This window comes from Brachionichthys hirsutus, chromosome 22, assembly GCF_040956055.1.
Source record: "Brachionichthys hirsutus isolate HB-005 chromosome 22, CSIRO-AGI_Bhir_v1, whole genome shotgun sequence".
In the NCBI taxonomy this organism is placed as follows: Eukaryota; Metazoa; Chordata; class Actinopteri; order Lophiiformes; family Brachionichthyidae; genus Brachionichthys; species Brachionichthys hirsutus.
The window spans coordinates 2,859,576-2,880,553 of NC_090918.1; the positions used below are offsets into that span (position 1 = coordinate 2,859,576).

The 20,978-nt window shown below is 46.3% G+C and overlaps 1 protein-coding gene across 1 annotated transcript; it reads right to left on the reverse strand.

Annotated features, from left to right (window-relative positions):
* Positions 1 to 796: 796 nt before the first annotated feature.
* arhgef39 (Rho guanine nucleotide exchange factor (GEF) 39) lies at positions 797 to 20,660 on the reverse strand. The gene is made up of 9 exons (XM_068755490.1): positions 20,511 to 20,660; positions 19,610 to 19,704; positions 16,623 to 16,743; positions 16,326 to 16,444; positions 12,748 to 12,818; positions 9,569 to 9,697; positions 5,659 to 5,888; positions 2,873 to 2,956; positions 797 to 805 (listed from the first exon to the last, which is right to left on the reverse strand). The coding sequence occupies exons 1-9, from the start codon at positions 20,658 to 20,660 to the stop codon at positions 797 to 799; spliced, it is 1,008 nt and encodes a 335-aa protein (XP_068611591.1).
* Positions 20,661 to 20,978: the final 318 nt, after the last annotated feature.

Genomic DNA, 20,978 nt, shown 5'->3' on the forward strand with positions numbered 1-20,978 from the left:
CCATTTTAACCCCAAAGTGTTGGGTCAGCGTTTTTATACCCTTAGTATAAAAGCGGTTTAAAAAAGTGATTCTTGGAGATGAAATCTCTAAATTCGTTTTCCCCCCGTCACAGGAAACAGGAAGTTGTGTAATTACTGTCGATCTTCTACCTAACCATCTGTAAAGTATTGATACATGCCTATGATGACCATGTAACCGGAGCATGTGTGACTTTGCTCAACGATCTCTCCAGCGTAGTCCTCTCATTGTGAAAGAAACAAGACAGCAATGAAGAGAAACCAGTTAACACAGGAAAAAGCAATAAAGGCTAGTCAGCCTACCTCTGGTGAACGAGCTGTGATTGGCTGCTTGGAGTACAATTAAAGTGCAATTTAACATCACTGATAGTGCACAGCATCTCAATAGTGTAAATAAAAATATTAACCTGTTTAATTGTGTGGGATGAAGACAAGTAGCTGGAACAAAGACTTATATTGTTCCTTTAGTTTAAAGGTGTGATAATAGCAGTGCACCAGCAGATGGCGGTCTACAACCAAACAACTGATAAACAGGGGAACGAAGAAGTGAGCTGGTGCCAAAAACAGAACAGTAATAATAATAATAATAATAACAGCACAAAGACAAATCTAAATTAACACAAACAATTTTAATTAAAGAAAAAGAAACAGTGAAGCCACACAAAGACAACGACAGCAATGAGCCGCGGTTACAAGCAGCAGGCGGAACCATGACCTGCAGGACGCGTAGAGCAACGTACAACGGAGAACGTTGCTGTAAAAGCAGCAGCAACCGGCACTAAGGAACCTGCAGGACGCGTAGAGCAACGTACAGCGGAGAACGTTGCTGTAGGAAGCAGCAGGACGCGTAGAGCAACGTACAACGGAGAACGTTGCTGTAGGAACCCGCAGGACGCGTAGAGCAACGTACAGCGGAGAACGTTGCTGTAGGAAGCAGCAGGACGCGTAGAGCAACGTACAACAGAGAACGTTGCTGTAGGAACCCGCAGGACGCGTAGAGCAACGTACAACGGAGAACGTTGCTGTAGGAAGCAGCAGCAACCGGCACTAAGGAACCTGCAGGATGCGTAGAGCAACGTACAACGTTGCTGTAAAAGCAGCAGCAACCGGCACTAAGGAACCTGCAGGATGCTTAGAGCAACGTACAACGGAGAACGTTGCTGTAGGAAGCAGCAGCAACCTCCACTGTATCGATACACCCAACAGAAACTACAGATCCTTGGACTGGTGCCGTTTTTAGCGTGTGGTTTCAGTATATCTTTGACACACAGAGTAGCTGCACCTCTTTGACATCCTCTTTGCGGTGATCACCCAGGTCTCTGAAACTGTGCTCCCCAGTGAGGGGCCCGGGTCAGCCCTGCTGCGCGCTCGTACGTACCACCTAGCAGGAGGGGGGGGCCGAGGCTGCAGGCTGATGGCTCCGGACTCCGGGGAGGGTAATTAGCCGTGGTGGAGAACCCAGGAGAGGGACAGGCCGACAGGACCAGGGGTCGGGTCAGCTGTGGCTCGCACCACCGGGGTAGAGCGCATGGCTGAGGGCTGTGTGTTTCTAGACCGAGTTAAATTATCGATCGACCAAACAGATCTGGATCTATCAGATGTTTCTCTCTGTGATTAGCAGAAATCTTTTTTTGGTTTTGTTTTCTACCGTCGAAGCAGGTCATATCAGATTCAGACTGTTGTTCCAACACACTCGTACTGATCGATACCTGCTTCACCCTGCGACTACAGAGGTCTTTTATTCCATTGCCGTTCAGTTTCTTCAACGCACACACACACACACAACTATCGCCAAGGGACTTAATTAGTGTGCAGATCAATGCGTCGTGGCACTCGTGGTGTGGGAGGCGGGCTGAGGCCCGGCCTGCAGGGACGCGCTGAAGGCTAAAGACAGTTTAACTTGCTTATCTTCTCGTCAGCAGCATTCTGACCTGCTTTGCAGTCTCAGGCTCGCATCGTGGATGTATTTCTGTGTGTTTTACAGTGTGGAAGGTTCACATTATTTCTGTGTCTTCACGTATTAGTAGAGGAAACGCATGGTGATATGCGATCGTGCCACTTTCTTTTGAAAATAAGGTGGTTCTCCAATAACAAACTGACGGCACTCTCTGCGGTGCTAAAATACACGCAGGAAGGTTCACCCACGTCTGCGGAGGTTCTCATCCAGGTCGAGGTAAATCAAGACGAGCCCAAAAAATGAACCAACTGGACTTGTTCAAGGTTGGTCGAAGACTGAGAGATGATGTCTTCATCGTCCTCCTCTGTTCAGGAACGGTTTCTCCAGTTGGACAAAAAAGATCTTCTTTAACTCCTCTCTCAAACAACCTGTCTTCCTGGACATTACTGTCCTCAAAGGAGTGTCCTGTGTCTTTCAGGTGCAGGTGGACTGCTGAGTCTTGTCCTGAGGAGTTGTCTCTCCTGCGTTGAGACACACGCTTGTAGAGCGGTTGTTTGGTCTCCCCAATGTCCAAGTCGCTGCATTCTTCACTGGACAGCAGACACTACATTGCTCTGTTTGCGTCTTTAGGGTGGACCAGCATCTGTCTCAGGGTGTTTTGTCTTTAGGGTGGACCAGCATCTGTCTCAGGGTGTTTTGTCTTCCGGGTGGACCAGCATCTGTCTCAGGGTGTTTGTCTTCCGGGTGGACCAGCATCTGCCTCATTTGGTATGTTTGACTCGTTCCAACATTCCATTCAGCTTCTCTAGAGGACAAACGTGGACTAATCCACGGCTGAAAATAGTCCGAGACGAAACTGCTCTACATGGTGAGCTACTGCCCGTCATACATGTGCTGCATGTCAGTGTAGTGTGTGTGTGTGTGTGTGTGTGTGTGTGTAATAAGTACATACTTCACAGCAGAGCTCAGGCACCGGTACCAGTCATTGAGATCCTCCTGGTTACTGGACATCAGCAGGAGTTTGGCTCTGGGGAAGGTCAACTGAGAGAGGACGGGCGAGTTAGGATGGACGCATAGCGGACGCATGGCGGACGCAGGGCGGTCGCAGGGCGGACGCAGGGCGGTCGCAGGGCGGACGCAGGGCGGTCGCATGGCGGACGCAGGGCGGACGCAGGGCGGACGCAGGGCGGTCGCAGGGCGGACGCAGGGCGGACGCAGGGCGGTCGCAGGGCGGACGCAGGGCGGTCGCAGGGCGGACGCACGGCGGACGCAGGGCGGTCGCAGGGCGGACGCAGGGCGGGCGCACGGCGGACGCAGGGCGGACGCAGGGCGGGCGCAGGGCGGACGCAGGGCGGACGCAGGGCGGACGCATGGCGGACGCAGGGCGGACGCAGGGCGGACGCAGAGTGGTTTCTGTTTTCAGCACACTTCATTCCCTCAGCCAGACCTTTTTAACTACTTAGCGTCTTCAATGGCATTATTAAGAAATATAAATATGAAATAAAGGTTGTGGCTTTAAAGTCTGTGGCTTTGGTACTGTAGAAACCTGGTTGTGTCTTTGCTCCATATTTCAATGACGGCTCGGCGGCTTAAAAAGATGCTTTACACAATTTATCTAGGGCCACAACATGGCGTGTGCCTCAGGCTCATATCCGTACGCCGGCGCGTTCAGCATCGAACGGTCGCCAACGCTTTACTACAGCTGCAGGAACACGATAAACCCAGTAGAGGGCAGGCCGACCACGGAAAAACAACTCCTCTCTGCTCAGGAGGAACCTGCCGAATCCTCCAGCTTGTTGTTCGTTGATATGTAACAATCGATCACATTTCTGTACATGTTGTGTATTTGAATTCTGTCTTTTTACTGTGGACCCCCCCCCCCCAGGAAGACTAGCTGTCCAAGTAGTTCTGTCCCTACTTGTCCCTACGGAGCATATTACTCACCAAACAATGTTTCTACACTGCAGAAAGGGCCCGTCTCTCAGTTTACATTCAGTAGATTAGGATTTTACACGTATCAAAGGTACTATCTTATTATAGAGTCCAGACAGAATCCCCCCCCCCCCCCCCCCACCAGTGTCCCGATGCCATATCAGGCTGTTGATTTATGCACGAGCAGATTCCACATCTATTGCGATGCAGTAATTGAGGTTTTGTCAGGAAATGTGACCCTCTTAGCTAGAAACGACTTTGTAAGAACAGCAGAGCACATAATTTAGCTCGATTACTTTATGCACCAAAGAGAATCTGTCAGGGATGTTGGAAAATGTAAGGGAGGGGATATTAGCGGGAGGAGGACTTGCAGACAGATAAGAATGAGAGGATGACGAGGAAGAAGGGAGAGAAGATAAAGAGAAAAACGAGCTGCAAATTACAGCCAGCTCTTTTCTGACCAACATGTGTGACCAGGAAGAGGGGGGGGTTAAATAAAAATAGATATATTTTTTTTACTTTGCATATAGATTGCCATAGCATTTACAGATGTCAAATTTAATTTGGCTTTAATTCCTCTCTGCCTTGGATCAGGAGGGCCCTGGAGTGCTGACAGCCCTTTTCCTTGAGCTCAGGAAAGGGGCCCGGGATCAATAATGTGTCCTTATGAGAAATTACGCGTAATGCTATCGAGTATGCATTTGGGCCTCGGTGGGGTAAGGGGGCTAATGAAATGCCATTTCTGCCGTGAGATAACGTGGCCGGCTGGAGAGCGGCGACAGGCTTGAGGAAGACGTATTCGCTGGAGGACCGGAAGAGATGCATCTGCAGCCCAATCTGATCCAGGACCAGAGATTCTGTCACAAGTTAACGCAGCTCCTACTAATCTACCCATCAGGAACAAAGTAAGACGGATGGATCTGGTGCGCTACACACTCAGTAGTACTGTAGTACATAAATGCGCTACACACTCAGTAGTACCGTAGTACACAATTCAGTGGCGTTCGGGAACGCGCCCCGGTCGTCTGAGAGCTGTGAAATAATAAATGTCCATTTGCTGACATCATTTAATCAGATTAAAGTTTAAATGTCACTGGAAGGCGAAGACAGAGGGACTTCTACGTCGTAAGTTAGAATAGGATTCACTGCTCACACGCGTCGGTTACTCATGCGAGCGCTTCCCGACAGCATCACCGTGATTTAGACACAGTTTGTCAAACAGCACCTGGGAAAATGGACCAGATTGAGGACTGATGTACTCAAAATGCAACTTTTGGACGACTTCAACAAGGCTTTGAATAACATCAGGGAGAAGAAGTGACGGGAAACAGAGTTCTCCTCCGATGAGCAGAGAAAATGAGACTGGAATGTTACAACAACCTTCATCGTCATGAGTAAGAAAGACGCGTCAAGAACGGAAATGAAACATGGCGTCTGCTCCGGACTCGTTCATGTGTTCAGTCAAATCGGGGAGCAGATGTTGGCCCACCTGCTACACAACAATTTAGCAGGTCTTCTACAAAGGGGGTGGTGTCTGTTTGAACTTAATACTGGTACGTGTCCCCTTTGATGGCAGAAAGCCTTCTCCTGGCAGACCTGCCGACCTCGGAGCCTCAGGAAGAGAAGAAACAAAAGACGCTGAAGACGTCTCACCTCCTCCAAGAGGCATCTTCAGTTCTAGTAGAGAGTCCAGATACCAACATGACAAGTAGTCTGGTTAGGAGTTACCACCATTGCCCCCCCCCCCCCCCCCCCCCCCCTCTGTCAGGTGATACTCAGGCAACCGTTACGAGTCGAGCTGGTTAACTCACGCTGAGCAGGCCTCCCTTGCTCCTGGTGTGGCCAAACACCTTCTCCACAGTGCAGTCCTGCAGGGGATAGGCCCGCTGGCCAGCAAGCTGATCCGCATTGGTGGGATGCACCGGGCTGCAGCGCTTGGCTTGCAGCAGCATGTCAGAGAACAGGAAGAACATCTTGGGCTTAACAGCCGCACCTGTCGAAGGAACCACCTTGAGCCAGCCTTCTCGGACGTACCACCTCCCTGTCGGACGAAGGGAACAGAGCAGAAACCTTTGTTATTTTCAGACGCTTTTATGGGCTGTGGGGGGCGCTGATGGCTTCACAAACAACAACAACTTGGGACATGTCTCACATCCAGAGCCAAAAGAGATTAATGTCTACTGGACATTTATTTATTGGACATTGGGTTTAAAAGATAGTGAGTTTTTACAGCGAGATCGAAAAACAAAAGCAGAAACCGGACTGGGACAGAAAATGGTGTGAGGGACGCAAACACAGGAGATGAGATTCAGTCTGTTTCCTTTCTAATCCTATCCAACCTGCTCACTCCCAAGGAGAACCTCAGCATCTTTTCTAGAGCAGACCTCCACTTCTCTAGATTCTCCTCTACCTGCTCTCACTGCAGAACTGAAATATTCTTAAAGACCATTTTAATGGAGTAAGAACAAAACATCTAAGACGGACTCAATGAGCGGCAACAACCTCTGGGTGTGGCTGTTACAGAATTGTCTCGTCTCTATCAACGTGATTGGCAGTAGCATGAGGCTAGTTTAATAAGCATGAGGCTGACATTTTGATAGATAAGATGAGAATTCTGCCTGGGTCCAGTGTGTTTTTGTAATTGCCCCAGCCAGGAGCCTGTGTTTGCAGCTAGTCTGAGCAGCCAAAGATGTGCCTCTGGGTCTGAGAGCGGACGTTTTCAGCTACAGGCTAGCCTACCGAGATTAAGCGGCAGGGCCAGGCGGGGGTCAAATTGCTTTTAAAATGCCATGGGTCTAAGAGAAAAACAGTTGAGGCACTCCATGACTCTCTCAGGTGTTGCGTTGAGATTGGCGCAATGGTTGTGATCTTAAAAAAAAGAAGATAAATATAATATATTCTACAAGCAGGCAGCCATGTCACTGAAACTTTGAATAAGAAACTGCGCTAAGAAACATTTTCATGCAATTAATTAGGTAATTATTACATAATAAGGTAATGTATAGACATGAACCAATGGAATATATTTGAGTTATGGCATCCTGGTCCGGGTTCAGGAGGTAAGAGGCTAATCTGAGTGTGAACAAACAAAAATATAGACAACCATATATCTTAATGCAAACTGTGGATTAGATATTCTAAATGTGACCCTCTGATAGACGGATTGAATATGCTCTACGTGAGGAGGTTTCTTTTGGGATGGGCTCTCCATCAGACTCCCTGCTGACATGTGACCATCCACAGTGCTTTGAGGCTGCAGCAGGTTCACAGAGAAGGAAGTGTCGAGCACTCCACATCCAGGACTTTCAGATTCCCTTAGATTCCTTTGACAAAGAGCACCTCTCCCCTGCTGCAGTTGATCTCGCCGGATCGGGAGGGGGTAGGTGAGTAGGAAGAAGACGTTGCTTTACAAAGGCAGAACGCAGATGCTGTAGCAATACGATAAAGTTCTGTTCAAAGGAGAGGCGAATGCAATAAATACCCACAATCCGTTGATTTTAACCTTCCGACCAACTGACCGGAATATAAAAGTATGCGTTTAACGACAAGGAATCGCCGTTACGATGAGCGGAACGCACCGGCTGAGTACTACTGAGTACTACATACTGCTATCAATATGTATCACCTGTACAGTATAAGTGGCCTACACGTATGCAGATATAAACATGTTTTTACGACGCAAAAAGTTGTCGGGGTTTAGTTTAACAACAAAATCGTTTAGCGACGGGGTCTTTGAACGCAATTCGGCCGTTCAGCTGCGCTTAACTGGGAGATCAGGATATCGTCACCCGGCCTAACGGTTAAGACGTTTCATAAACAACCACAACTGCACGGACTCTCACCAGCGTCACATCCAGATGTATTCTGCACGAGAACGAAAGAAAAGGACGGGCCAAAAGATAACTGGCACCAGAAAGTGAAGCGGCGACAAATAACTGTAATAAAAAATACTTTGGCTAAATGAATTAAAACCCCAGAACCTGCAAAGCTTTCCGTAGTTTCCGCACTAAGGATTCAACGTGTGTGACGGACGGCAGGGTCAGACAGACTGCACATAACCCTCGGGTAAACTTCAGAAAGCTGAATGCAGAGCACGGAGCATTAGCTCACACACTGTCAGAGCGTCAAACTGCAACAGGGAGCTAATGAAGCCTGGGCTGAAGCGGAGCATCTGTTGCACCAGCAGATCACAGGTAGAGACGAGGATAGCTCGCAAGAGCCGGGAGAGGACAGCGAGGGGGGGGGGGGGGGGGAGTCCAGCTAAAAGCTTCCCTCCTCAACGAATAGAGTCCTTTCTTCAGTGGGAGGAGCTACACGTTTGGCAGCCGCTCGTGTGTCAGATGATGAGGCGCGTTCAGATCGATCGAAGAGTCGTAAGGACACCCGTCAGAGCCCCCGTCTGAAGCAAGTTCACTCGGGTGAATGCAAAACGCCCAAGAATTCTATTTTTGACAATACTCAGTACTGCACTTTAAGCTACATTACTCAATTGAACCATGTTCAAAAAAAGAGACTTTTCAAAACAAAACAAAAAACAGTACTCATATAAGTACTCTTAGCATTTTTATGTGAGGATGAAGCTGTCCTTGAATAAATGTTTATCTCTAAGCTTTTATAAACCACAAATCCTGTTGAATTAAATAATGCAGTCGACTATCTACTAAAATACTATCACAGTTAAATACATTAACTGTCGTAAACATTTAGGGATATACATTAGAAACTCAAGGTGAAATCAAAAAGGGCATGGGAGATGTCGCTGTTTTAAATGGAAGGCAGAGGCAGGCAGAAGGTCGACTTCCTGCCCCCCCCCCCCCAACAGAACTACTTAATATGTCTGAGGGGCTCCGGCGCTTCTCATCTGCAAAAGACGAAGCTTTTCTCTTAGCCTACATTAGAGGCGATGTTGGTGGGAGAAGGAGAACGGTTCAGGGTGGGGTTGTGAGGCAGAGGGGGGGCGGGGGGGGGGGGCTGCCGCCGCTCTGAAGTCTGCCTGCTGGGACCGGAGCTTTATTGGCTGGAAAGGCAGCTGGCGGAGTTGCAAGGGTCTGAGAACTTGGATGAGCGGAAGCTTTTTGAAACTTCCCACATCGGCATTAGAGAGAGATGAGCTGCTATTCAGCACTCGCTTCCAGCCCCCACCGACACATCCGCGCACACACACACACACACACACACACACACACACATTAAACAACCTGCATATCTAAGCAAACAAACACACACTCGCCTTCACACGCAGACATTCAGTCATGTCCAGCAAACACACACACACACACACACACACACGCTCTTCTTTGGCTTCCTTTTTATCTGCTGGTTGCTGAGAGGAGGCTGGGCTCTAATTGGTCCTGGGGGAGATTGGCAGGGTGAGCAGAGCAACAAGGAGGCCAGACAAACAACAGGAGGGGGAGGGCAGGAAGAGAAGGGCCACAGATCCTGCAGCAAGTAGAGAAGGAAGTCGCCGAGTGACGGGATGAAGGGCCGAATGGAATCGTCTGGCCAGTAGGTAGCAGCAAGTCTTTTTTTTAATAAAGCACACATGACTTTAGTTGCAGTAGGAAATCGTTCTTATTGATTTAAAGTAATGCATTTAAAGCGAAGTTCATTCATTCATGTTTCCAAGCAAAATTTATTTTCCTTCAATGCCCCCCCAATATGACACAGATGCAGCCAGGAGGGGGGGGTAGATGAAAGGAATCTGTAATCCGACGCTCTAACCTGCAGCCAACACCTTTGTCTTCCGTCCCTTCAGCAGTTTCTGCACCCGGCAGAGCTGCAGGTGATTCTCGTGGCGCCGCCTGTTGCTGCCGATGCGGCGGGACACCGCGCATATCGCGGCCACCGCCCCTGCAGCGAAAGCACAACGACAAACCATGTTTACCGCGCGTGTCATCCACGACGTCACGTGACGCTGGCGCAGTGGGTAGTGCCGCCACCTCACAGCAAGAAGGTGCCCGGTAGGAATCCGATCTGTGCGGAGGTTGTGTGTTCTCCCTGCGTCTGCGCGGTTTGTACCCGATACTCGCGATATGATCATCTCATACATCGTGGAACAACCCGCGATATATCGAGTAAATTCGATATATCGAGTACATTCAATGTGTCGAGTACATTCGATGTGTCGAGTACATTCGATGTGTCGAGTACATTCGATGTGTCGAGTACATTCGATGTGTCGAGTACATTCGATGTGTCGAGTACAGGTGAATGTGTGCGTTCAGATGCCTCGGCGTGGGCGTGAAGGAACGCTGGTCTCCACTAGAGTAGCCAATGCAGCCCATAATGCCTCATCCTCATGCAAATCAGCTGAACTTGCAGAATGCGATTTTATGCAATCCAGCAATCCAAATGAACACAGCATGTTTACTACAAGACCGCAACACTCCCAAAGTCACCTCCTGCTGTGTCAAAAACGGTAGCGTGCTAATTTAAAACCCCCGAAACATTGAATGTCGTCAGTTCAGAAAAGTTAATCCTGACAAACTTTAAGCTGAGAGGATTCATCAGTCAAAAACAGCGTTGGGTAGAGCGTCCTTCAGTTTCGGTTTCAGTTTGGTTCATTATTTTATTTTATTGAGTAATACATCTGTAAATGACTCGTGTAAATTGGTACATAACAAAATATATTACTTCAACAAAAAAGTATAAAAACAAAAGTTGATTTAGCCTTAGTTAGGTAGGAACAAAAAATATATATAATAAACACAATACCCGTTTTTGCTCTGTAACTATTATAAACATGTTATAACTAGTGCTGTCAAGCAATTAAAAAAATTGAGCGATTAATTAATTATGATCTCTAATTAATCAATTTAATTAATCTCTTTTTTAATCGCACCGAAAAATTGCATGGAAAAGCCCTCAACTTGAGGTAGTTTCATTTAAATTCATTACATTACTGTGGCAGATCAAAAGATGAATATATAACAAACATTAGCCTTATAAAGTCATTTATTGTTTGATTTGAATCAGAAAACTTTACGTTTAATGACGACGGGGTCTTCGGAGCCGTGGCGCCAGCCTGTCCTAGCTCCGCCCCGTTTGTGTTCTCTCGTTGTGGCATTTTGATTTTGCATTGTTGTAACTCCACCCTGCCGACCTCGGTGAATTTTTGTTCTGTTACTGAAAATCATCAACATTGACACAGGGATCCAATTACTGCGTGTCAGCCATGATTATTGCTGTAAACATTTGATACTACATCAAGAACGCTTCCAAAATAACAACAAAGAGATGGAGTCTCATTCCAAGGCTCCGAGGCTCAGGGCAACGTAATCACAGCCCAATTGGCTCGCTTAACTTCACAGCAATTACAACGTAAACCAAAACAAGGCATCACGTAGACTTTGTTCCCTTTGTTGCGCATGTTTGGAATATTTTCCATTGCTCGCTTCAGAAAAACAACAACATCTAATTACAGCATTCTTGAGCCGAGTTCCGGCCGAAGGCATTAATAATTCATCTGCTGCATTAGACATTCTGAAGACGTCTCTGGCTCCTTACAGCTCTTTATTTTATTCATTTACGAGACGACAACTGTCTTAAAGTCAGTGTCAGATTAAGGCAGGATGAAGTAAAGTCCTGAAGCTCTGCACTAACCCTAATCCAGCCTCGATTCAATGCGAGGAAAAAGGGAGGGCAGATGAACACGAGGAAAGAACAACAACAACAAACCCTCCTGTGATTCTAGCTAGCAGTTTGTTTCATCTCATCCAATGTGATTTGTCCGGAACGTATTTATTAAAAATAATTTCCTTTGCAGCACAACCAGACCGACCGTATGCGCACACACACACACACGCACGGCCGTTTCTTTAACGGGAGGAGACGGCGATGGCGGGCGCGCATTTCGATACGTACCTTCATCTTAGCGTGAGGGACTGCTGTGATTTCTAAGCAAAGGCAGCACAGCAGCAACGAGATTTTAATTGATGCACATAAATAATTCCTTGTGTACGTTCACGCTTCAGTTGTATTTGCTCCTTATTTGGCGACCGAAATTAGTCATTATTGGGAGTCATGTTGATGCTGATTATATTATTAAAGGTTTTCTTTATTAATAAAGCTCCAGCTTAACATCGTTTGATCCGCTCCCAGTTAACGACGAGCTTCCCCTCTGTCTTTTTTCTACTAGCCAAGAGGCAACAATAACAAATGGAAACTAAAAGTACAGAGAGCTATAGTGAGCTCAAATAAAGATAACCGAGGGCCGTCTTTCACTCGGATGGAGTCTGACTGCAACGATCAAAGTCTTCACAGGGTGTTTAGTCCGTTTCCTGCTGTCGGAGGATCGGCCTTACATTTTAAAACTGCACAGCTTTGCTCGTCTCTCTTTGTCCAAACAGCCTGGATAAGAAGAGTTCTGCCGTCAAGCTCGATATTTATACGAGTAGTCATCACACACACACATCGGTTGTTGTTGGGCTGCTGTTGCTGACAAACAGCAACAATCTAGACAGGCTGGAAGAGGAATGTGGCAACGTGAGGCCATTAGGAAGCAGCCTGGGACGAAATGCAACAACTGACTTCAAGTTCTCATCAGAGTACTGGGTAAAGTGTCACATATTCTACTATGACTTACAGCGGAACCTTGGTCCTTGAGCATAGTTCCCTCCGTAATACAGTCACAGTTCAAAAACCGGAACTCTATTTTCCATAATAAATAAACTAGACGACTCCGTTCCTACGCGGCAGATAAATGCCCATTTACACGCCTACAGTTCTATTAATATGGAACTACGTGCATCTAAAACAGCAGAAAACACATAAAAGTATAAATAGTACGGCAACAAAAGCATAAACATAAAGGTTCATGTAACACATGTGGATGGATGTGGACTCAATGAACACAGAGATCCACCATAATCCGGATGACTGAGATGATGAAAGACACTCACTTGAAATCTGCTGAAATTCTGGGTTGTTTGGACTCATGTTGGACGTCAAGTCCTGCAGGAAATGTTTGTATCTGCAAGAAGACGTGAAACGAGGTCACAATGTGTATTTATTTCACCGTAAAGAAGAACGATGGTAACGATCACGGCTTTCACACGCTGGTCATGGCGACGCCCTCTTTTCCTCTCTAACATGGAGATTATTGCTGGACAAGCTTTATTAAACCATAAAACAAACCTTTGTTGCTTTTTTGTTTTAAAATGACAACTCAACCCCACATATGACTATTATGCTCAGGCTAATTCACGGCCATGGACTGGACAATCGCGCTCTCTCTCTCTCTTTTCTCTCACTCACACACGTGTTGATTTTGTGTGAGTATATATGTATATATATATATGTATGTATCCACACAAAATCAACACGTGAACAGTAGGTATATTTAATTGATACGAGATGTTTTGCTTCCACCTTTGAGTGATTTTTTAAAGTTCAAATCAATCAAGAAACATTTCATGTAGTTCAACTCTGAAGGTTTTTTTTGGGGGGGACTGAAGATAATTCATTTAAAATTCTAATTTCGATAGTGTTCTGATTGCATTGTTTGTTAAAGAGTTTCTGTTGGGGCTCGACTGGTTGTCCCGCTGAGCTGAAGACGCCTGACTTAGAGTCACAGTTTCAGCTTCCACAGAAATCCTTTATCCTCTTCGCTCCCGTGACGCGACCTTGGAATGCATTGACAAGTGACATTGATTTCCACTGTGTCTGTCTGCCTTTGCACTCCGGGTTCGTTTTAGAGACACTGCGGTGCCACTGAAAGGTCGTTAGTGATGTGAGCAGCACTGTGCTGGTCCATGTAGTCGCATGAGTGCGATAGGACATGGGGGGGGGGGGGGGGGGGGGTTAATTCATGTGTCATCTGTAGTTTGAGGAGAGAATACATGACAATCGCGATTCTTGAAGCTAAACTTTGACATGTGCCTCCCAGATTTTTAGAAGAGTTTCTTTTTCGTGTTGAATTAAACGGAGCCCACAGAAGATCATCTTGTTGAGTTCGGACCATTTGTAGAAGCAAAGGAAGTCTCCCGTGGGGCAGGCTGGGGTCCTCGCTGGGGGGGGGGCCATGAGCTTGATGCCAGCTGTGACTCTTTGCAGCACGTTTAACCCCTACTTTTAATATTATTAACCTTTTGAATTTTACTAAAGGCAATTTATTCCAGAGACAATGATTAATGGTTATAATTAAAGTTATTTTCTGTCTAAATCACGAAGATGAAAAAACAAAGAATCAACTGGACTTTGATTGAAGACGTTTCTCCTGTCATCCAAGAGGCTTCTTCAGTTTATAAAAAAAAAAATAGCTCTAATTAAACCTCCTACAATTAAGGGATAGTTAAAAAAAGAAATGATTTCACTTCTTGAACTTGTCAGATCTTGTAATAACAAATACATTACAGGCCTTATTAGCCATTGATGCCTTCATTCTAACTAAGGACTGGAGACTAAAATCTAATTAAAGTTACTTTGTAAGAAAAACGGAACACTCTAATGAGCATTATCACAGCACATTTCTAACAATGTAAATGGATTTGTTTTTTTCATTTAGCTGGTCTTTCCTGCTCATTAGCGACAAAGCAAAGAAAAGATAATGAGACAAAAATGTAATCTGAACCACGTATGAAAAAGTTCACATTCTAATGAAGATGAGTGTGAGAAGAGCGAGCAGTGGTGAAGGGATGAGTCTGCCAGCCGATCATTCCCATGCTCATTTCAGCATCTGCACTCGCGTCACGAACAAACTACGCGATTGAAGAAATATCTGTCTAATTATTTTTGCTTCCCATACGTGCATTAAGGTTTCATATTTATAATGAAGAGACACGAGGCACTGACAGGATCCTGCTTGGGTTAGTGAACATGGTACGGGCTTGTGGGTAATTGCTCACATTTAATTGCTTAAAAGGAAAATGGTGAATGGTAAACTGTAAAGATAGTTTAACACCTTATTCTTCCAAATGTTCTGACAACGACACTGATTAACCATGCTAGTCATCTAGTTAGATGAAGGCGCTTCCTAAAACGGACACACACGATGACATGGAGTTTTAGGCCTCCAATCTGTGCTTTGGCTACCATACATCGCCCGTAGCTCCCTGTGGGCTAATGATAATGTTTGAGGAACTGTAAAGTTTGTCTACCTTGCCAGCATAAATCTCATGTAAGCCCGAAAGCCAGCATAAAATGTTAATATTAAAACGGTCAAAAGTTGTCAGTTTCCGTTAATTGTTCTTTTCCTATTTACTCGAGTCCATGACATTTTTCAAGGGCTTAAAATGACCTTTCTTTGATAGGCCAAGTCAGGAGCACAGCCTGAACTGAATAAGACTGACTTTCTGTTACAGAACCTAACTGGATTACGGCACCATCGGAAAATAAAAAGCAGCCATTTTAAAATTTGAGGCCTAAATAACAAAATCAAGCATGGCCAGTGCAGCACAGTCGACACACATCTCAATACCATAACAACACTGGGACAACTGATTACAGCCTCTATGTAGAGTCGACCATGCTCTACGGCAGGCATGGGCAAAGTACGGCCCGCGGGCCATATACGGCCCTTTGGGCTCTTTAATCCGGCCCTCTGAATTTGTCCAAATTATATAATTAAATTACATTTTATGATAATTAAACCTCATTAATTTGACCTTTTCCCTGTAATGCTTCCTGTAAAAGGTGTCTGTTAGTTCACACAAACACTCGATCCATCTGTTCCTGGCCCCGCCCCTCTGCCAAATTTCAGAACCCATTGTGGCCCGCGAGCCAAAAGGTTTGCCCACCCCTGCTCTACGGTGTGCGACCCCTTGTTCATCAAAGACCCCCCCCCAATTACTGCCTCCTCAGTGATGGCTGCCATTCAACGCCATAATGGGGATCCCAGTGGGGAGGACTCTGATGGCTGCTCCAGCTGGCTCGAGTGAATGCCACTTAATAAAAGCAATGAATGTGTTCCTCCCTCAACAGCAACACTGAGCGAGCAGCATCCTCACGCCGGGCCTTCCTCGCCATCCATCATCCTTGAATGGCGATAAGTGAAAACAGTTTCCTGCGACTCCTCCCACTGTGGAGCCAGAGCACGGTAAGGCCCCAGCGGTAGATGAGTATCGAGCCGCGCCACTTAAGATCATCATACAATTACACACCGCTCTCCATCGAGTCTCCCGTTTCACTGAGAGCGACAGGAGAATCGATGATGATGATGGGAAGTACAGCACAAAAGACAGTACGAGCCCGAGAGACTGATGGCCGCTGATGACGTGTCGGTCAGATATAGTGGTCAGCCTGCTTGCGTGTCACAAGCGATGCTCTCAACGCCCCCTATTGGCTACGTAAAGTAAATCAAACCTCCTCCCTCGCAAACATTAACAACGACCCACAGACGACGTTCAGCTTATAATAAAGCATCTCTTAATCAACGAAAGGCACTTAATTCATGCCACCTTAGTGTTGTGTTTCAAATTAGTTGTTCGTGTTGAGAAAAATATCTGGTCTTGGCGCTGAAAAGAAGGGAAAAAAATCTCACTGTTCAATCCTCTGAAGGGGAAGTTGAAGCAAGTCCTCCAGCTTACAGTTGTTGAACTGAGGTCGGGCTTCCTGTAGTTTCTTAAAACGTCTGAAGGCCTTGTTTTTCTTCAGATGGATCTAAGAGAACATAAAATCATTTTCAAGTTATTTTCATCCACAGGGCTACAGGGTATCAATTGGATTATATTATAATAGACATTATATTTTATTTATAAGATTATTATAAGGACATTAACTCCAGTATAATGAAAGTATTGTGACAGAGGGGTGTGATAACCAGAGCGTGTCTTCTTACCCCGAGCACTCTTCTGGCGTTATAGATGTTATCCACGTACGTGTTGTAGTGCTGCAGATGTGCACAGAACTGGTCGAAGCCTCGACCAAATACGTCATTCTCCAAATTCACCAGCAGAGATCTGCAAAAGAAAAAAAAAAGGAAGACAAATAATTGCTCCAAATCAAAACAAATTTGCAATTTTATTTTTTAAAATAAAAGAATTTTAAGTAATTTTTCTCTGACTTTTTTGGACCGAATATTAACCGAACCGAGCACCTCAAGAAACCGAACTGAAATGACATTTTAATGTACCGTTACACCCCTAATGTTAATGGGGGGGGGTTAAAAGATGAAAGTGAGTTTTGAAGGGGTCTTCCAAGGTATTTACTGAGAGCCAGTCAGCGGGTCTCCCTTCAGGGCACCAAGGGCCACTTTGTAGTGAGGACACGCCTCCCCAACTCAGGAACAGCGCCGGAGCTCAGCCTGTCAGGCACAGCACAGCAGCACGGACTCAAGTGTTTGGGGGTGTTGACACTACTGAAGGAGCTTGTTATCCAAACTTAGAAGAAGCCCACTGCTTACACACACACACACACCTCTCCTTAATGATGCTCCCAGAGACTTCTGTTCGAACACTGGAAGGAGGAGCACTTTGCTGTTGAAGTTGATTTAAATAGATTTTAATGAAATTGTGCGCCGAGGTAGCCGCTGTTCGTAATCAGGAGCTTCAGGAGCAGGCAGGAGAGTTCCAAGAAGGGCAAAGGGCAGGTAAAACTGTGTTTCCGCCCCCCCCCCCCCGCTCACTGCCAGAGGTTGTTATTATAAATATCAAATTATGGATTACATTTTTTTCACAGCAATTAAATTGGCATTAGCATCCCACACGCATCCCGTTAACTCGCATTAATTCCGAGCAGTTGTGGCAACGGGGAGGATAGAACCTCGACCAACGATTCCAGCCGAGAGGCGCCTTCAGTTAGGGAATGCTTGAAGAGAAGAATACCAAGCGTAATAAAAACACAGTGTGAGCTCAAAATACACAGTACTCATGAAGTAAACAAAGATTGTTACTAAGGAGAAAACAAAGCGATGTGTTCCTGCCAGCGCCGCTTCCTCTGCGTCTCAAACTACACCTGTTCTCAACGAGTGAGCATCGGGCTGCAGCGAACAGAAGGCGGCTTTTTAAGGATGTATCTTTCATCAAACTGAATACCAGATCCAACTACGGGAGTGGATTATCACCGCTGGTCCGATCAGGAGTTCTCAGTACTGTCACATAGTTAGTCCATGTCAGTGTGAAATAAAGTGAAAAGAATAGGGGGGAAGCCTCTAATCAATCATTTAGCCGTGGTAAACCAGTTCAGCACCAACGCGGTCTCCCCATGGAACACTTTTTAACCGTTAATCCAATAAGGGGCCGTATAATGAAGATGTATGGGAGCGGCGGGGCCTTTTATCCGATACATTAACGACTTAATTCATACTTCAATCTCCATTGTGGCGCCCAGGAAGCCTGTTAATCTGCAGCGGATTCGAGTCGCCGGGCATGCGCCACTCATTACGACTCACCGCAGTGATTCAGGTTTATGCATGCATCAAAATTGTGATTTCATGGACAGTGGGGACAAAAACGTACTTGGCATCCACCGAATGTGCAAGTTATCCCTCTGAAAACGTACACTACAATGTGAACTGGAAAACGACAATCAGAGATTGCAGACCCCGCCTCCAAAAGACTATTTGATCTTGTGAGACAGTAAACAGGGCTTCCGGATCAGAGGGGCCAAACCTGCTCTAGCTTGCTGCTCCGGAACGTACTACAAGACACCTTCTGGACTCTTTTACCCATCATGCCATTCGTGTCCCTCCCTCTTAAAGTGGCAGTTTACAGCAGAGGCACAATTCCAGATGTAAAAATAATTCTAGAATCTGGATCCAGATCCGGATCAACGCCATTCTCGGGGAGGACCGAGCCACGGACAGAACCTTGCTTCTGCAAAAATTTCGAGTCGATTGGGTTCCTAGTTTTTGAGTTATGCGCTCGGACAGACAAACAGACAGACAAACAAACAGACAGACAGACAGACAGACAGACAGACAGACAAACGCACCCAATTGCAATACCCTCGCACCCTAAAAACAGATCCAGGAAATCACATTGCACAATTTTTAAACTAATTATTTGTAAATTCTTAGGTGCAACCGACCTGTTACTTCTTCTTTAAGAAGCTCTTCTATCCTCAACTCGTTGCTTTTCTGCAAAGAGGACATGACGGCTGATCCGTGTTGAGGACAGGATGAATGGGGCCCATCAGCTGGGTCTTCCAGCATGACAACGATCCCAAACACATCGCCCAGGCAACGCAGGAGCGGCTCCGTACGAAGCACGTCAGGGTCCTGGAGCGTCCTAGCCCGTCTCCAGACCTCAACCCAATAGAAAATCTGCGTTACCCAGCGACAGCCCCAAAAACGTCACAGCTCTAGAGAAGACCTGCATGGAAGAGTGGGTGAAAATACCCAACGCCACAGCAGGAGCATCGAAAGACTGAGCGGGAACACGACGTCCACGCCCTCGGAGTGTGGCGTGTTTAAACAGAGAGCAGGAGCTCAGTCCACAGGGACTTGTCTTTGAGCTGGACCTCTGAGGTAATGGCGAGGAGAACTGGAACTCCTGGAGGTGTCAACAATCCGGCCCCCGACGAGCATTTCAAAGCTTAAACTTTCGCTAAATAACTAAAAGTCTTCACATCTTCATCTCTGTGCTCCTCAGCCTGCAGGGCAGCCAGGCGGTAAATTACTGCGATTAGTCCTTTGTCTGGCGTCGGCTTGTTTGAGGTTAAAAACGGACCCTCTGACCGAACTACTAGAGGCGATAGGGGTTTGCATCAGCACAATAAAAGTGTATTTAAACTGCATTCTTACACAAGAGATAAACTTCTAATCGGGACCCCCCCCCCCATCTCCATGAGGACAGCTATTCTTTAAATTATTCAGGGGCTACTTACTGGTTCACGGAATGAATGGCTTCTATTGAACTGAAGATGCTTTCTCTAACGTCCTGCTTCAGGGTTCCTTTGGCCTTCAAGATCTCCACAAAATACTGTGAGAAACAGGAAAGCAAGGAGGTGAAACCGCGACGCCACCGCGCCGCATCCATATCATTAGCATTATTCATGCTTAAAGTTAACCGAGCTCGTCTAGAAAGCGAATTAAACGAGGCACAACTGCCAGCGTTAGTCCCCCAAAGCAAAGAATTCCAGAACTACCAAAGACAGAAAGTACAAGACAGGTAAGACGCGTAACAGCATATGAAGTTCTGGTACTTCATATGTGGGACCGATCAGTCAAAGTAGCGTCTTACCTGAAGCTGGGAAAAGGGAACTTCTACTATATCGATACTTAGAAGTTCCCTTTTCCCAGCTTTAGATAAGAAAATACTTTCACTGATCAATTGATTAGTATTTCTATAGTGTATATACACACACGTACGGTGGAACCTCGGCTGTTGAACATAATTCGTTCCGTAATACTGTCCGAAAACCAATTGTTTCGAAAATTGAGACTATATTTCCCAATAGAAATAATGTAAACTAGATGAATCCGTTCCCTTTTCTACTTGTTTCCTATGAAAGTAAAGGTATTTTATGTATTCATCGGTGATATTTGCAGCTACTGCGTCCTATGAACAGCGTTGGCAAAGACGCACAATCTCTGAGGACTTCAATTTCATGTTTCATTCTCAAATCAGACGGAGGTAAGTTTCACCGAATAAAGGTCGGACCCGAAACAAACGGTTAGCCACGTAGCTAATGTGAAGAACAATTAAATGACGCAGAGTAAAACGATAAAATAAAGTGGAGAAAACGCCGTGCGAGGGACGAGTCTCCGAGAAGCTGAACTCCGTACGGTGGTGACGAGCTCCAGCTGACGGCAGTAGCGCTGTTCTGTCTGCACCAGCTCTCTGGCCGTCCGGCTGCGTTTCCTCTCCCAGCGTTCCCGCTGCTCCTGGATGCTGGCGCCGCCGTGGGAACCAGGTACAGTCGGGGAGAAGCTCATGGTCACGCGGATGGAGAGAACACTGTAAACACCGAAGCAGTGGGCTCAGACCGACACTCCGAACAGGCATTTCATAATGCGCCTCGCGTGATCCGATCAGAATCGGTTCATCCACTGTTGTCGGAGCAAGGATTCACAAAGTAGGAACGTTTCTCGGTGCAATCGGGCAACATGAAAAGTGTTAATCTAAACTACAGCGTTAAACAACAACCTGGTTACCCCCTCCTATAGGACTAACATGGGTAAACCATCTTTCCACAATGCTGCCCCCCAAGGGTGGAACTGTTTGACCCCTGCCCTCAAAACATGCACTTATTT

Bases quoted from the DNA above. Each gene is read 5' to 3' on its own strand.
- arhgef39 (XM_068755490.1), bottom strand. From the start codon at position 20,660: ATGAGCTTCTCCCCGACTGTACCTGGTTCCCACGGCGGCGCCAGCATC. The intron at 12,819-16,325 runs GTGAGATTTTTT...GTCTTCTTGCAG, and splicing joins CCCCTTCAGAGGATTGAACA to ATACAAACATTTCCTGCAGG. The intron at 9,698-12,747 runs GTGAGTGTCTTT...CTTTCGCTGCAG, and splicing joins AGAATTTCAGCAGATTTCAA to GGGCGGTGGCCGCGATATGC.